This window comes from Populus euphratica, unplaced genomic scaffold (genome assembly GCF_000495115.2).
Source record: "Populus euphratica unplaced genomic scaffold, PopEup_1.0 scaffold30.1, whole genome shotgun sequence".
In the NCBI taxonomy this organism is placed as follows: domain Eukaryota; kingdom Viridiplantae; phylum Streptophyta; class Magnoliopsida; order Malpighiales; family Salicaceae; genus Populus; species Populus euphratica.
The window spans coordinates 1,493,749-1,512,167 of NW_011499869.1; the positions used below are offsets into that span (position 1 = coordinate 1,493,749).

Here is an 18,419-nt window from a genome sequence, read left to right on the forward strand (position 1 = left end):
TTATTTTCTCTTTCCTTGAGAAAAGATCTTTTGAAACCAAGGAAAATATTTTGCGTTGCATATTTTGTCCGGCATAAATGTAGGAAGAGATCAAGTGCGAGGAACAGTGTTTTCTCGACCTCAGCTACGTTTATTTTAATTAATTTAATTATTACCTCTTTCTTCGTGAAGAAATCTCTCGAAACCAAGGAAAATATTTTGCATTACATGTCTTGTTTATTTATTTTGGTGTTTTAAAAATATTTTGTATTTTAAATTAATATATTTTTATATTATTTTGATATTTTAATGTTAAAATATTTTTTAAAAATAAAAAAATATTAATTTAATATATTTTTAAATAAAAAATATTTTAAAAAATAATTACCAAACTCTCAAATATCCTTTTTATTTATCTGCGTGGTATAAATAAAAATTAATAAAACTGTGTAAAAATTTAGGATTTATCTGCTAATATATTTTTTTAATTTTTTATTAATTTTATAAAAAAACTAAAAAAAATTTCACTTGTCATTAACAAATACAAAATTATTCATCAAATTTTTTTAAAAAAATACATCAAATCATAGATATTCATCATAAAAAAGTCAAACTATAATTTATAATAGTCATACTAATATTTTATACCCGTGGTAATCTAATTATAGAGTATTAATTTTATTTTATTCAAATCATCATGAAAAGTTATATTGTTAACTTGAAATAAAAAATCAATTAAGTATGAAAATTAAAAAAAAATATAACAATAATGTTTTACATTGCCAAAAAGTGTTTGTATATAAAAAAAAGTACTGTCCGTGTCTTTTTTATTTTAAAAACTTGTAAATGAAAATTATAAAAAAATTAAATTGTGTTCTTCAAATTCATTGTAAATTAAAAAAATTAAAAAACTAAATTTTCAGTTTTCTAAATAGAAAAATATTGCATCTGGATAGAGAGTTCTAGTTCTTCCTTTTTCTAACTCCAATGTTCTAGAAGATTTAAGTGCTACTATTTTTGAAAACAATTCCGTAATATTTACAAATTTCCCTAGGTGTCAGAAATTTAATGCTGAATTGTCAAGTCCTCATCCTAATCGCTGGGAAATTTCCTCCCGTTCTAACTTTGAAAATCAGTTGGAATCCTAACGGCACTGCCTTATAACAATTCTCACCGACCATCTCTCTTTGCAGTCTTTTTGGACGGTGTTTGTCTGTGCGACCACGTGTTTTTTAATTATTTTTTTATATCATTAAATTATCTTAATAAATCATAAAAAAAATATTTTCAAAAATAATTACTACCATAATAATAAATATTAGTTGCATGTAACATGTTGACAATCCTGGCAGTGTAAACTTCGATGTAATTAATTAGACAAGTATTTTTCTATCCAGTCATGAGTACGTTAAGATGGAATTTGAGAGCACTGTAGGGTTATATTTTTTTATAAAAAAAAAACAGTTTAAAAGTCACAGGAATAATAGGTAAATAATGCCTGGCAGACTCTTCTCCCATTTGTCAACTGCAAAGACTTGAACCTGGATCACCGGTGACCCGTAGCTTCTGCTCGCTTTCTCATTTACAAAAACTCCACCGCAACTGGTACATGTTGAATTTTTCAAAAGGAGGGTGCCATCAGTGTTGGTTGGATTATCGGGGAAGAAAACTAGCCTACCACCATGGACTTAAACTAGCCTATAGAAAACCAGCCTACCACCATGGACTTCTTCGTTCTTATAGCGCCAGCAGCTGACGCTACCATCGCTCACGGTGGCTGATCATTTATAGTAGAAAAAAATTAGTGTTGGAGTCAACATGGCAGCTTTGAAAAATATTATTTTGAAAAACAACAACGACTGTAGTATAGAACCAACTCTGCAGAACAATTTAACTCGTCAGCTACTGGATTTGTCTCTTACTAATTTAAATTTTATAAATTTTATAATTATTAAGAATTTATATAATTATTAATTTTAAAGTATATAAATTAATTGAAATATATATATAAATTAGTCTGATTATTAATATTAAAAAAAAAAAAATCTACGATCATGGGTAGAGTTATTATGCGGATCTGATAGCTTCCTGAGGTGAGGAGAGGCAGGTAGGCTGTGGGGAACAATTTGACACCTAGCCAATTTTTAACGTGGGTTTCGTATGATATGCATGCCTATACTAGAAAAGTCGAAACAAAACAAAACAAGTAATTATGTGATATATATCACTGATTTATATAGCTTTTGGTATTTGTCCTGTAGTTCAACCCATACACAATAGCACGCGGCACTCGCCATCTTTTTATTGATTGCCTATCCGGCCAGGTCTCCCTTGCAATATAATTTTTATCTTGTCCCTTTTTACATGTAAAAAGTATAGTTTTTATTTATTTTTATTTTCCTTATATACTATTCTTTCAAATTATATATAATTTAAAATAGCACTGTGGTTATGGTATATAAATTGTGCATATTAAAGTTTAACCAATACAGTCTTGTATTTGCTAAGAAAATTAAACTTGTACAAATACCATCTTGTTACATGTAAAAAAAAATAATAATAAAATATCAATAACAAGTTGAGAAAAAAAATATCGAGTTTTTTTTCAACTAAATATTTTGGATAATATTTTATTAATTTAAATTTATTTTACACTATTTTTCTTGAACCAGTAAAAAGCTTATATTATAAGCCATGAGTTCACATGTATATTGTTTTATTTGATTCTTTGTTGTTTTTAATTATTTTTTTAATAAAGTTATAAAATCAAATGATACAATATTATTTTTTTTAGAAACTGGGAATAGTTAAAAATTTAAATTCGATACACGCCAAGAAAATAAAATATATCCCATGGTTTTTTTTAATTGTTAACTTTTGCTTTTATTTTCCGAGATAAAGATTTTATAAGTTCAAATTCAATAAATTAAAAAAATAAAATGCTATAAATTTATACAAAATTTAGATTAAATGTTTTATGAATATGAAATATTTGATATTTTATTCAAATAGATATGATTATAATGAATATGATAATACATAAACAAGATCAAAATAATATAATAATTAATTATATATAAATAATTGAATCCCTTTCTTCACTGGACTCTCGAGCGATGAGGGGGCTATCCTTTTCTATTCTAATCAGTAATGTCAATAAATCACAGTATTTCTAATTATATATAAAACTGATTTTGTGGTTTTTCTCACGTACACGTCAGTAAAGATGCATCGCTGGCTGGCTAGCAACTTTTCCACAGGCATGACCCCTGATCCTTAACGTGGCGCTAGCATGTGTACAGGAAATTTTATTTATTTATTGTCAGTTTTTTAAAGCTGGAAAAAAGGGGCAGAATTGGAAGATTAAATTAAAACTCATATTAAAATATTTCATTCCGTTGTATATATTTATCCCAGGAATTTGACATGAAAAATAATGATATGAGAATTCAAAAGGAAATAATAAAATTACTACAATCACCATTTTTTTGTGTTTTTTGTTTTTTGAGAATTACAGTCCACCAACATGTGTGCGGGGGGCTGTGCAGCTCCTAATCCCGTGCACAGAATTACAGTCCACCAACATGTGTGCGGGCTGTGCAGCTCCTAATCCTGTGCAGAAAGTAAGCTTGGCCGTTGCTGTCACTTTCATGGCCTTTTTCTCTGTTACCGCAATTTCCAACCACAACTTTTATTTTTTAATTAGCGAAATCGGAACAATAAAATACCATTTGCTCTCGCCCACGTAACCACGCCGCAATGCGTGGATTTGAAAGTGTTGGAAATAATTGACTCTTCTGAAGTATGAACAAATTTGAAGAAGAAGCCAAGGCTGTGTTTCACCCTTTTTTTTTATTGATTTTTAAAAAAATATTATTTTAATACATCTCAAAAATTAAAAATAATTCAAAAAACAACTTCCAATCAAACTCACAAATATGTCACTCTAAATCTTAATTGAAGGTTTGATACCACCTCAAATTTCTTATATAGTCTCCGAGAGTATTTATTTTTGTGGTTGCTTAAGCGTTTTAAATAAATCACAAAAATAAATTATTTGGTTAAGGTTAAACATGAATTACTGTTTGTGAAACTCATTATTATTTTGTATTTATAACGTAGGTTAGCAAAAAACACCTCCAAGCTATTGCTTGATATATGATGATGAGGAATGGGCTAGGTAACTAATGCTGTCTCCTTTTCTCTATTTTTTTTTTCTTGCTGAATTCTCTTCTCCCCTGCTTCTCTTTGTGGTCTAGGTGATACGATTGAAGACGGTGTCAGGTTGTTTCCTATTCTTTTATAAACAGAGGCACAACCTAAAAGAAATAGAATAAGAGTAGAAATAGAGGCGCGACGTTTCCTTTCATAGTCTCCTCATTCATTATCTTCTTCTATTGCTTCCCCATCTCTACTGTAAACAGAGTCGCAACCGAAAAGAGAAAGAAGAAGAGCATAAATAAAGGCAGAGAAGAAGAGCACAAACAGAGGCGCGACCTTCCCTTTCTCCTCCTCCTCCTTCTCTTCCTCTTTCACCTTCGAGCTGCTTTCTCGTCTCCACAGTTCATGTTGCATGTGAATAGCGTAGAATAGCCAGCCTCTAGCATTTCCACCATCCCTCAACCTATCACCGTTGCACTATCTTTTCCCTTCCCCTACCCCCTCTTCTTATCCTTCGCTTGGGCTGTTTTTCATTGTTCACGTCGCATGTAAATAGTAAAGAGTGTCTTTACTATTCTGGCCTGGGTTTAATCTAAACCTAAATACATTGAATCTGTCCGATCAAGAAAAATAAAAAATTCAAAAAAATTATCAAATGTTGTTTTTTATTTTTTTAAAATTAGTGTTTAATATCAATCAATAACATTAAATAATTCAATTAGAAGAAAAACACATGATGATGCAGCATTTGCAAAATTTAATCTCAATCCCTATTTTGCTTCAATGATATTTTACTTGATGTTGCATACTCAGAAAGCCATGAAAATTGTAATCTTTGTCGAATGAATCTTATGTATGATATAATTATAGATAGTTTAATGAAATAATAAAAAATATTTTATATAATGTAATAGCAGTACTCCATATTGAAATTAAAAACTATCAATATACACACACACATGTGCGCACACACAAAAAATATTCTAGAGTGTTTATTCTATAGGTAGCTTTTGTAGATGTGGTTTTAAAAAAAAGTAAGTTTTTGAAAAAATATCATTAGATGTGGTTAGTTGGATTTGGATACATATTTGGTAAAAATTATGATTGAAATTTATGTGTAGCAAAAACATATATAAAATATTTGGTAATTGTGTTTGAAAATATGGTTGCGGTTGCTTTTCAAAGTGTTTTTTACTTATAAATGCACAAAAATATTTTTTTATTTTTTAAAAACTATTTTTGATTTTAGCGCATCAAAATGTTCTGAAAACAAAAAACAATATTAATTTGAAGTAATTTTTTTTTGTTTTTAAAAGCGCTTTTAAAATGTAAAAACAAATAAAATTTTATGAAATTCAATTAAAAAAACATGTAAAAATAACTTCATAAAATTATATTTCAAACTCAATTTTTTAACGGATCACGCAGCACAAAACACAATTTGATTTATTACCAAACATTTTACTACATTTGTTATATCGCAAATACAAAAGCAGTTGCAAAACACAAAACACAATTTGATTTATTACCAAATATTTTACTACATTTGTTATATCACAAATACAAAAGCAGTTGCAAAATAAATGTAGCTGTAACCAAACATATTAAATAATTTTTTATTTAGTTTAATTAAAAATATATTTTAATAAATTTATCTTATTTAAAAATATTTTTTATAAAATATTTTTTATAAAATTATAAATATAAAAATTACTCAATACCAAAGACATCATTTACTGGAATCTCTTATCCTTTAATGGAAACGTTGGACTCCGATTCAATACGCGAACAACTTAATTTACTGCTTCGAACCAGAATGTCCATGGCATTTTGTTTTTGGCATTTTGTTTTTGGAGAGCATGCTGCAAGCCTCCATCCAGAAAACAAAGTAAATTTAATGAGTTTTTTTAAACAAAAAGATAAAATCACCCCTTCATCAAAGCAATTTTTTTTTTTTAATTTTAAGGGTATTCTAATCATTATATTATACAAAAATAAATAAAAAATATCCTATAACCCAATCAAAATAATAATAACCGATTAGTCCCTGTTCAATTACAAATGACCCCAGGAGGCCAAGTTAAAAGTTTTTTTCAAAAGAGCAAAATAATAATTATACCATTCCCGTTCAGAAAGTACTGAGGAGTTTGTGTGTGCAGTAATTTTCCCGCGTCTTTTAGTTTTGGGCCGAGAGCAGGTGAAATTGGGCCGAGAGCCCACAACTGAAATCTGGAAAAGAGTTAACAAATATTTTGTGGATGCATAAAATTGTTCTTTGCTTTGCTTTCTTGAAAACAATGGCATAGCATATCAATATGGAGTAGAAAAAAAAGCATAGCATATCAATATGGAGTAGAAAAACAAAAAACCAAAAAACAAAAAACCGATATAAATAACAAGAGAATATTTGGGATTGTGATATTTTTTTTATTTTTTATTCAATCATAAAGAAAAACTTGTTATGATAAGTTAAATAATTTGTTTTTTACTGGATCTTGTACTAATTATATTTTAAAATTTGATATTATAGAAGCTAAAATAATATGTATTTTATTTATGAAAACATGTTTTTTTTTAATTATTTTACATGCAAAAATACATCTTACAACATTTTAAATCAAAACACATATTTTTCAAAATCTACTTTTTAAAAACCACAACTAAAAATATGTTCTTAAAACTTATTTTTTTACACGTAACTTCAAAAAAGAGTGTAAGTCCAAATATATTAAACCCAGAGTGTGTTAGCTGCTCCTTTAAAAAATGCTTATGCTTTTAAAAGCTTTTAAGAATGCATTTTTCTTGGAAAAAATCAAATGAAAAAAATCAAATTGATAACTTTTATAGTATTTTTAAGTGATTTTAATGTATTGGATATAAATGTTTTTAATTTTTTTGAAAATAAAAATATGTTTTAAAAATAATCTTCACTAAAATACCAAATAAGCACTTAAACGACTAATTTAGAAGTTATTCCTCGAAAGGAAAACTTGCACCAACACCCTTCTCAGCTTACACCCTGTGGCGTCCATAATAGAGTACACTCGCTCTTTCATCACAGGGATAATCCCGTACATTCCAAAACAAAATCACAACCCACCAACGTGTCATGATCATAAAGCGAGTAGCACCATCATTTGCCTATCCATCAAGTACGGAAAGCACTAAAAAACGTTTTCATTGAAGTCTTTCCCTCGTTTGGCTGGTTTCAAATTTCAAAAACGACCCAACAGCTATCTCCCCCCTTCTCACAACCTGATTCTAAACCCCACAAGAACGAAAGAAAAAAAGAAAGAAGAAAAAGAAAATAGATAGATGACAGTAACATGATATGTGCATCGTTGAAGCGTGAAATTGGATTGATTTTGGGAAAGGTGTTGCGGTTTCTTTTTAGATCGTTTTTAAGAGCTATGGGTTGTTTCTTTACCTGCTTCCGAACCAAAGACGATCGCTTTAATCGGTCTCGACCGCACGGCATCTCCTCCGATTCTCTTCGATCCGAACCTACTCTTGTAATCTTTCTTTTCTTTTCTTCCACTTTCTGTTTTGTTCCCCGTATATATATATCTTAAAGCTGGAAAGAAGCGTTTCTTTTCTCTGTTTCTTGAAACTGAATTTTAGGTAATTGTAATCTTGTTCTTAGTTGGTTTTTAGGATTTCTATGCGTTTTTTTTTTGTTCGAGACGTGTTGGCTGAAATGGCTGCGAATCGATAACTGAGCGTTTAATTCCTTGATATCGGTGTTTTTTATGAGATTAAAGTCAAACAGAGAATTATCGATTATATGATATTTACCGTCGTCGTCATTTTTTTCCTGGCTGGGTTGAGAATGGGAAGCAGGAAACCATGGTATCTAAAAATCGTTGCTGGGAATTTTTTTTTTGATTGGAAGCTGAATTTTAGAAAAACAAGCGATTTCTTTAGTCTAATATTTTACAGGATTTTTGTTTTTGTTTATGTTTAATATCTGTTTTGGTTGGATAGAAAATAAGTGTTTAATTTTTTGGTGTAATGTTTGCTAGAGATTAAAAAGGGGATTATTGAATTATAAGATATTCACAACTTCTTTTATTTGGTGAGTGGGAAGCAGGAAGCTGGGGTGATTAAAAACCGTTTATCATCTCTATTTATATCTGAAGGTAAACAGCTGTTTAATATCTTTAATCATGTTTTCACTCTGATTTTTTCTTTTTTTGGTTTCTGACTTGTTTTTAATTGCATTTGTTTCCTCTTTGATAGAGAAAGAAGAATCTCCGCGTGGTGATATTGAGAATCCGTGTTTAGGATCTCCACAGGTCAATAAGGGACTCAGGGATGAGGTGTGTATTTTTGTATCTATCAATGAGAATTTGTTTGTGCTGTTCTTGCTACTTTCAAGCTGTAGTTTTAAACATTTATTTGTGATGATTGGTTTCTACAGTACGTTTTGAGACCGAAAGATGCGTTCAATCATGGGGTTTTCTTTTTAGCTCTAGGTAGTGGTTATGAAGAAAAGGATCAAACCAGGAATACGGTTGAAAAACAGTAGCGTTAAGAGATTTTATCTAGTATTAGCTCTGCCGCAGGACCTCATCCTCCCATTGGGATAGATCAGAATGTATTCATCCGTTGAACTATAAATTAAAGTCGCTTACAATTGTTAGAAAATTTGAATTAATTTTCTTGAATCGGGACTTAACAATTGTTGCTTGATCTTCAATCAGAATCTGTTTACCTTCTCTAAAACGGCACCCTTATGGCTTCCGAATTATCAATCTCAATGTTTTACTTCTATTACAAATGAAATGCACAAAGCCATTTAAATGTGAGAATGATTTACGATGATGTCTATTGTTTGTAGATGGTCGGGCCTTTTAGAAGATGATAGTTGGGCATCCCATGGTAGATCCTATTATAAGATGATCATATAGTTTACATCAATATATAACATCCTGAAATACTATAATTAGTGTTGATATTTATGAAGGACATTTGAACTCTTCATCTATTTGTTTTTCTGGATTTATCTTTCAGTTGTAAGCTCTTCGATAACACAATCTACCTTAAACTTTCTAATGAGAGAGTTCCTTAATTAATTTAATTATTTTGGTCGTGACTTCTCTCTGCAGGCTAAATTTCTTAAAGCTTGTGGTACTTTGCCAGAGACTCCAACTGAAATTCGGAAAGCTTGCGATAAGTTTAAAGGTTCACCAGGGCTTGACAAATATTCAGATTCTTCAAAGTTCCATTCATGGCTTCCCAACACATCGATGGAGAAACTTCAGTTGGATAATCAAGATGAAGACTCACGTACTCCGGTTAAACTTTGGGAAGAACTGGGGAAGGGTTCATTTTCTTCTGAGCAGACACCTAGCAGGTTGAACTTCTAACTTCTGTGAGTAGTCAAATGATTCACGTGTATTTAACTTATCTCTTTGCACATGGGACCTGGAAACTAAATTTGTCTCATTTTTCAAGCTTAAGAATTGCTCTGCAATCAGTTTGAAAACTGTTTGTAAATCTTATTCATTGACTCTTTTATGATGGTCTTGAGGAGTAACATGGCCTGTTGAAGGATCTGCATCTAATAATTGTATTTTATTTCTTGGCTTGACGAGATCCATTAGAGGCTCATCCGGTCATGCAATATGTTCCTTTATTGTTTGCAATACTTGGAACTCATCCATGAAAGTTTCAGAACGGCTAATATTTCTTGCCTTCTTTTCTGTAGCTGCATGACAAATGTACAATCCAGAGAAGATAGTGAGTCAGGGAGTCATAAAAGAATGACCAAGGTTCAATCAGATGAGATTGATAACGTTGCTACTGGGGCTCCATGGCTTTCAGCAACAAATGTTCAGAGCAGGAACAGGTCTGTTCGCTTTGAATGTGATTTTGATACATCTTCCTCTAAAGGGTCGCCTGAAAATGGTTGCCAAGTTCCTAGGAAATATGAATCTCCAGGGAATTTGAGTGTTTCAAAGCCTTCTCCTAAACCGACCCCATTAAAAATTTCAGACGACATGCAAACTCCCGGTACTGTTTTTCCTGCAAACTTGGAAACTCTAGCAAATGGAAAGACTAGGATCAGGTCCCAATATGTTTATTCGGTCTTGAACCCTGTTGAAAATGCCTCTCAATGGAAGTTACTGAGGGAAGATGATTCTAACTCACATGAACAGTCAGGTGAGCTGAGAGAATCTCTTGAGCAGTCTGAAAGTGCAACTCCTAAACCAGAATGGGGAGTCAAAGAAACATCCTCTGGGAAAGATTTGATGGTGGAAGCGAGCTTGTCTTCTTGGGTCAAACCACCACAATCCACAACTGGTGAGGATAAACCAAATATTGGCACTGCTGCTGGCAAAAATTTTAGTTCTGGTAGAACTCCTGGGGACAGGCCTATCATTGGAATGGTTGCTGCTCACTGGAATGAGAATGAAGCTTCTCGAATCTCCCCGAAGTGGTGGGATGGAAATGGGATTCCAAATTCGACAAACAAATATAAAGAGGTAAACTATATTCATTCTTCTCTCACTGCGTGCACTATTAGAAGCTGCATACAAGTAACCGCCTTTTGTTTTCAGGATCAGAAGGTAAGTTGGCATGCAACACCATTTGAGGAGAGGTTAGAGAAGGCATTGTCTGAAGAGAGTTTCATCCCACAAAGGTATATTTTTTTCTGAGCCTTGTGATTCCTGCCTGTGTTATTGACTATTTGTTGGCTATTGGAGTTAAACAGGCTTTCACCCCCAAAAAAAAAAAAAAAACTGTGTCTGCCCAGTTTTATTACGATCTAAATTTCTGTCTCCTCCGAAAACAACTTCCCCATAAGAACAATGATTCGGCAACCGTCTGATTGGCGGCGCATCTTTAAAGCTGATTAGTTTAGCATATGGGGTCCCGTAATTTGTTTGTCTTGTAAATTTAGTAAGATCTGCCAGTACCTCTCCCCCGGCCAATGTTAATGCAGTTGAGTAATGATGATGTTCGTACCTTCACAATTGAAACTTAAACCAGGAGGAATCAGGGTAGTAACAAAGGATAGACTGAAAAATTAGCAGTCTATTAACTATCTAGGTGGTGGCCAAGTGGTAAGGATTTGGGATCAAGGGATTTGTTTTCTTTGTGGTTTCAGGTTCGAGTCCTTGGTTGCTCATATGATGGCCACTGGAGGCTTACATGATCGTTAACTTCAGGGCCCGTGGGATTAGTCGTGGTGCGCGCAAGCTGGCCCGAACACCCACGTTAATCTAAAAAAAAACTAGCAGTCTATTGGGTTAATCAAACGACGAGACACAGTCAAATGCTGTTTTTTAAGACTTGCATCAGCTATTGTTAATGCTTTGTTGATTGTAATTTGAAATTTTAGAGCATGTATCCCTTTCATACAAGTTGTAATAAATTTTATTTGTCTGATCCACAGGAAGCCTATCAGCGGGAGACCCGTAGTTTTTGACGAATGCGAGGAAAGTGACACTGCTCTATCTCGTTTGCAAGCTTCAACACAGGCCAAGTCAGTTGTCTCGTTCTGATGCTTGGTGGTAGACTGGTGGTTTTGTCTCTTTGCAATCTGTTTTTGGTTTGCAATTGATGTACTGCGAAAGCCATGTAGTTCTTAAACCTGAATCACTGTTTACACACCGCTGCCATCCTTGGTTTGTATTGGGAGGCTGAACGATCAAACTGATAAAGAAATGCTCGAGGCTTGACAGTAATGTCAGCAGCCGGGAACTGCTTGTGATGTACATCGGTAATGGATATTAGTACTGGTCCATTGGATTAACGATGCTAAGATTTTGGAATCTTTGGTAGTTTTTTTTTTTTTACCCCCTCGTATTGTTTTCTCCGCCGTTGAACCAGCACAGAAGCAAGCAACCCAGAGAGTCAGATCTCCGCCGTTGAACCAGCACAGAAGCAACCCAGAGAGTCAAAAGTTGGAACTTTTACCGTCCCTAAAATAATAGGGTAAACAATAATAATAATAAAGAAAAAAAAAGAGTAAACTAAAAATTCCAAAACCCCAAGATATAAAGAAGAGGTGCTCTTCCGTTTAGCTGACATCAAGGGGAGCGAGAGCAGTGCTGCGTGCGAGGGAGAGGATATGCAAGAGAAAGACTGGAAGCGGCAAAAAGAGAAGCATGTGGAAACGAAAACCTGAGGGGATAATCATGATGTCCTTTTTAATTTTATATTAGTTTTCAATCTGAATTGAAACTCGTTTACTGCTCATCTTTGTTCTTCATTCTCCCTCTCCCTCCGCTGTTACTGCATGCCGACTCCTTTGGAGCCTTAAGATGATTACAGATCTGAAGGTTCGACAATCTTGGTTTTTTTAGTTCTTTCCAATTCGAGATCTTACGTTGTCGAAAATCTTCATATTAATTCATGGTTTTATCGAATTGTAAGAAAGTGGCAACCGAATCTTTTCATTTTTGCTTTGGTTTCTGGTTTCAAGTTTTTAACCTTTTTCAAGTTTTTAAATTCATCCATCATCCCCTCAATGCAATACAATTTTTGTGTCTATCTATAAGTTCCACCTTTTTCACAGAACTCAGAAAACCTGGCACTGTCCTTTGCTTCCTCGAGGATTTTTGTGCCAGTAAACCCAACCGAAACAGACTGAATGAATAATCTTCCTCGCAATGTCACCATATGAAAATTCCTCCCAGTCCAATTAAATTCTGCCCACCAATTTCCTACCGGCTTATCAATGCCAAAAAGGTGCAAAATAGGGCCCTAGATGATCTTAACAGCAGCACAAGAGAACAATAAACGATCCCGTTCTCCATGCTGGATGCACATTTGTGACAAGTCTGCAATGTTGCTCCCCAGTTTTAACAACTGTTCTCGTTGAGCGTTTGATTTCACTCAATATGTCCCTCCAATCTTTGCCTGATTTGTTCCATTTTGGTAGAGCATCTGTTTTGCTTAGTTGTAAATAGGCTCCATGATTCGGCTGTTAAGAATTCGGACAAAGTTTAAATTCTTAGCAGCCCGAATTACAGGCCCAGATCAATTAGAGGACGTTAACGCTTACCTTCGTGGTCATGGTCAAGGGGAAAAGATCTAGCTGAACCATCGGGGTTCAAATTTCAGGTTAGGCGCCCGGAATTGAAGAGTAAAATTCTCATGAATTTAGAGGGGAGAGAAAAAAGGTGATAGATTAAATAAGTGAACCAGAGAAAAAGCATGAAAAAGGGTAGGAAACTAGCACTCAGACAAGGAATTAGCTTGCTTTGAATGGAAACCGTGAAATCCACAGGGGAGCAGTCCTAGCGGAGGAGCATTATTCGGCTGTTGAGCAGTATGGTCCTTTCGAGGAGTTGGGATCGCCCCCTTCAGAAGAAAAGAAGAAGACCAAGATGGAGTCCTCAAAGAATTCGAACTTCATTCGTTTATTCAACTCAAAACAGAACAGAGTAATCCGATATTAGCAAACTGCACTAAATGTCGTAATTCTTTCACCAAAAACCAAAACATGACTCAAACTAGCATTATGAGCCCATTAGAACACGGGTGAAGACATTCTACTCTGCCACTGTGGTTCGGAGAGGAAGAGCACTCTCGACCTCCTTAGCATCAGCACTCCTCTCAGCAACAATCTTCGACATTCCAAACATCTGAAAATGAACCAAAGTGTTAGGCCAGCTACCGATTCACACACACTAACAGATTACAAGATACATTTGCCAGTTGCCACTTGACAATTGAACTTAGAAGTTGGAATTAACCTTCTTGATAGTCTTCTTGAAACAATCCTTGTGCTCATCCATAGATGCATGGATGAACTCATCAATGTGATCCTTCAAATCCACCAAAAAAGTGGCATCATCCTTCTTTTTCCGTCGACAAGAGGTAACAGCAGGTGATTGCTGTTTTTCTGGTTGACTTTTCTGTGTCTCCATTTGAAATATTCCTGCTTCACATGAGATTGGTTTTGAACACTATTACAGTGAGAAGTTTAGAGGAAGGTTTAACAGGTTTCTTTTATCATGAATCTGCCTTAACTTAGAACTCAACAACGCTTTTCCGAACAATGCTCAATCATCATAAATATCCAACGACCTCCTTCAACTTTCCTTCCTTTACACAACATGAGTTATGTTAAAGTTCAAGGTGTTTGTTAATCTCACTCCTTTCTCCCTGAGCCCTTGTATTGTGACCTTATATTTCATGTTTGCATATTTTTTATGAACCAGAAATGCATTGGTATGTAAACTCATTTTCATTCTTCAAACCTAAAAAAAACACGTATCAACATTCCACTATTATTTTCAAAAATCAAGGCAGCCACATTTGTTAGCTTTGGAAGCCAAAACATGCAAAAAAATTTTTATCAAAAGAAAACAGTGACAACACCAATTTCGTCCAAAAATCAAATCTTCGGGGGAAGATCATCAGAATCATGAAAACACAAGCAAAGCACCTGTTTTTTGTATCCACAAACAAATCAATATATGCGTGAACTCGTCATGTGAGATATCAATGTTGGCCTCAGTCTTGAGCCTTTGAGAAAACCCATATCACATCACAAAAACTCTCAAAACCATGCGTAATATCACCAGAGATGAAATCTTAATTATCCATGATCCACATCCCGAATACTAAAAAATTCTGCGCAGATAATCAAATTAAAACCAAACCAATCCATGAAGTAAAACACGGACGTAAGCAATTTAAGTTTTTTCTCAACTCTAATTTGGCATCATTATAGGCCAACATCAATTTCCCCTCAAGATTTTCACCAGAACAACACAAAAAAGAAGAAGAAGAAATAAACCGAACGCCCAAACAAGCTTGCTTCACATCTTCAACTCAAAACTAGGTGGCATGTGAACAGAAACAAAACAACAATTTCTAGCCTAAATTATTCTAAACTCTATGTTTCAAGCTTTAACTTGGGTATTTAGACCCAAAAACTCGATCATCCACCACAAGACCTCACACCGATTCGCAATTAGCCTAAAACCTCAGCAGAACTCACTTCTGTATGTCAAACCTCAATCAAAGTTTTCTCTTTCTTTTTTTAATGGGTATGAACCCTCAAAGATATAAAATAATCTCTATTAGGTGCCACTAATAGGATTCATGAATATCCATTTTCAAACTTCCAACCAGTAAAGCATGGACATTTAGCAAACAAGTAAATGATCAAGGAAAGAAAGATACCTTTGAGACGTTTGATTAGTCAAGGGATTTGAACCCTTTTATCTCCAATGACCTCCTATCGCTTTAAAATATCACTCCTTTCTCCCTGAACCCTCAGGTTGCAGCTGCCGTTGATAGTGGCTAGTATGGCGATGCTACCAAGGGTAGCGTCAGCGTTGTTCGTGCTCGAGGATGGCGGTGCTTCGGTGATCACTAGCGTCCGATGGTGCAGTGGTCGTCTCTGGTGATCTGAGATAGCGGCAGCCTCAAATCGCAAAGCTGAAGCCGTTATGGGCAGAGTCGCGGGTTTGTGGGGCGGTTGGGGAAGACCGAAGCGGTCTTAAAAAGGAAAAACCTCAATTTAGTCCTCTCAATATAAAATTATTACCAATCAAGTCAAACACTTTCTGACTTGATCAATTTGGTTCCAAATATTTTCTTGGACGTTAGACAAGGTCACTTCATCCTTCACTGTTAGTGAAATTCAAAAACCTCAACCATTTCGCATCTAATTGTGAGATACTTACATTCAAGAAATAAAACTAAATCTTAATCTATGATAAAACAAAGATAATTTTAGTATTCAATCATAATCTAGTAAATTAGATCAATATTTATTGTGATTCAACGCTAAGATTATCCTTCAGCTTGTTGGATTATTGCACTTATTAACGAGCACCTAATGTTAGGCGATGGAATGATAGGTCGATGAAGGGATGATATTGCTAGGTATCGAAGATTATATTTGGAGTAAAATTGATAAAATAAAAAGTTTGAAACTCAATTAATAATGATGTAAGACTAATAGGGAACAAATTGAACTAAATGGTTTTGTAATTATATTGGTTAAAGTCAATTGCAAATTCTAAAAAACATGGAAGAGTTTGGTTCCGGTTGAAAACCTTAAAAAAATAATAATAAAAAGAAAATCCAAATCAAATTAAATCCAAGCCATAAACTATCTCAGGTAGCAGCCTCTTGTTGATTGAGCATGGAAAGCAAAATATAGGTCCAAGCACACGACCAAACGGACTGAGTTAAAAGCCACTCTATTTTGGGCCAGAGCCCAGAATGGGTGGAAGAAGAAGCCACTATATCTGGGCTACAGCCCAGATTGAGTGCAATAGAGACTGGAATAAAAGACACCCTTCTCCCATTCTCAGCGCAAAACGCACCCCTTTTCTTCACCTTTGCACAATTTTAACTCGCTCCGTTCACTCTGTCACCCTGCGCTTTAATTGACGTATTCTTTGATATAATTTTTTGCAACTAAATATTTTTATACAAGGTTGGCGCTTTTTTTTTTTAGCCATTGCAAACACGCATGATATTTATTTTTAACTAACATATAACATATGTTATATCACTGATAATCATCAATATATTTTTTAATCATCAATCAATTTTTGTTTATCCTTTTGTTTCTAGAAGTGAGCTCATAAGTCAACACAGGTTATAAGTATTTTGAATCATTAGATAAATAAGACAGGTTCTCATATGATTTTTCTCAACTTAATATTTCACTTTTGTTCTAATTTTTTTATTTTTATTAGGGAATTTCTTATTCCACAAATGATTAATTTAATAAGCATAATCTAATTTTTTTATTTTTATTAGGGAATTTCACAAATAACTAATTTAATAAGCAAGCCCATATTCAAGTTAATACATCCTGTCCAAGATCATAACTCGTGAAAAGTTCAAATTTCATGTGAAGTTTTTTTCATGGTGTTGTTTATGGAAAACTAAATGAAAAGTTAATTCATTTTTGTGTCATATTTTTTACCTTTCATGAAACTCTTTTCGTAGTTGATAAAACTTCATAGCAAGGAAGAAAAATTGATCTCCCTATCATATAAATTCTAGTTTTCTTAGATCTTAAATAACTCACCTATCAAATACAAGTATACAACAATGATGTTTTGGTTATATAAGAACAATTTAATATTTTTTCATTCTACAAGCAAGAAATTCAACACATATCTATCACGTGCACCAAACGCATAAAGATAACTTCAATTTCACAAAAAAAAAATATGAACAAAATAGCTTATAAAGTATGCATGATATATTCTCTCACTTTGTGAAGGATCCGTTCTCACTATAGAAAACATTCCTTTACGAATCTTAGCCACAATTGTTATTGTTTCCATCAACTCTTTTCTGATTCTTACTAGCATGTTCCTTGATGAAAAAAATCTAGACACAAGACAATACCAACTTCTAAAAATAAATACTAATCACATGAGTTAAGAGATTTTCTGTTTTATTATAAAGTATTAAACACTCATTTTTTTCAAGAATATGTTACCATGAAAGCCATCTTGAATGATTAAGATCCCATAAAACACATATAAAATGTTATAAGCATTTTAAAGCTATTGACAACAAATAATTATTTTATATTATGTAAGATTTTTTCTGCAACTTTTTATGTATTTATTAAGTGTGGTATCATGCCATAAATTATTAATTATTTTTGTTTTGATAAAATGAAAAACCATATTAGAATATATTGCTTATTTGTTATTGAACTTAAACAAGGAAAATATGTGTCTCCTGTAGGATCAATCCATTTAAAGTCCCTTAAGTTATTTAAAACTTTATTTTTTATTGAGTTTCAATTATGTTTCATTTTCATTCTTATTATTTTTCAATAAAATCCTTCATAGATAAAAGCATCTAATCATGTGATATAGCTTGTAGTATTTAAAAAAAGAGAGCCTGAGTACAATTATGAATTTCAAACGAATAAGCATTGAACATATATTTATTTGAAATAACACATCTATTTGCCCAAAGTAATTACTTAGTAAAGATTAGTAAGTTTTTTTTTTATATTATTATTAATGATTCATCTTGCAACTGTTTTAGTATTAAGCCAAGACAATGTAATGTTTCAAGTTACATGTAAAGGTCTCTGAAAACATAATCATTCCAAGTTACGTATAAAGATCTTTACAAAATTCAAAGCGTCGTTCTAAGACATGAAATTAAAGTTATTTCTATCTTCCTATAATTACCTCTGATAAAAATATATTAAAAAATGATTTTTCACAAATAGTTTACTAAAAAAATGCTTCAATGAAGGCCTGAATTCAAATTAGTGGTCGCGATTTTCATATTTCATAACACCTTGTTCTTCAAACAAT

General features: G+C 33.0%; 2 protein-coding genes across 4 annotated transcripts; one reads left to right on the forward strand and one right to left on the reverse strand.

Annotated features, from left to right (window-relative positions):
* The first annotated feature begins 7,355 nt into the window (after positions 1 to 7,355).
* On the forward strand, positions 7,356 to 11,941 carry LOC105126897 (uncharacterized). 2 transcript variants are annotated; one of them, XM_011027917.1, is made up of 7 exons: positions 7,356 to 7,652; positions 8,228 to 8,279; positions 8,380 to 8,459; positions 9,249 to 9,496; positions 9,851 to 10,628; positions 10,704 to 10,786; positions 11,543 to 11,941. In XM_011027917.1, the coding sequence occupies exons 1-7, from the start codon at positions 7,467 to 7,469 to the stop codon at positions 11,649 to 11,651; spliced, it is 1,536 nt and encodes a 511-aa protein (XP_011026219.1). In that variant the 5' UTR covers positions 7,356 to 7,466; the 3' UTR covers positions 11,652 to 11,941. The 2 variants fall into 2 exon arrangements, with proteins under 2 accessions (XP_011026219.1, XP_011026221.1); XM_011027919.1 differs by having other exon boundaries at positions 8,231 to 8,279.
* A 1,541-nt stretch (positions 11,942 to 13,482) lies between these two features.
* Positions 13,483 to 15,621, reverse strand: LOC105126899 (uncharacterized). 2 transcript variants are annotated; one of them, XM_011027921.1, is made up of 3 exons: positions 15,289 to 15,621; positions 13,851 to 14,038; positions 13,483 to 13,739 (listed from the first exon to the last, which is right to left on the reverse strand). In XM_011027921.1, exons 2-3 carry the CDS (start codon positions 14,022 to 14,024, stop codon positions 13,647 to 13,649), a joined length of 267 nt encoding a protein of 88 aa, XP_011026223.1. In that variant the 5' UTR covers positions 14,025 to 14,038; positions 15,289 to 15,621; the 3' UTR covers positions 13,483 to 13,646. The 2 variants fall into 2 exon arrangements, with proteins under 2 accessions (XP_011026223.1, XP_011026222.1); XM_011027920.1 differs by having other exon boundaries at positions 13,851 to 14,035; positions 15,289 to 15,619.
* Positions 15,622 to 18,419: the final 2,798 nt, after the last annotated feature.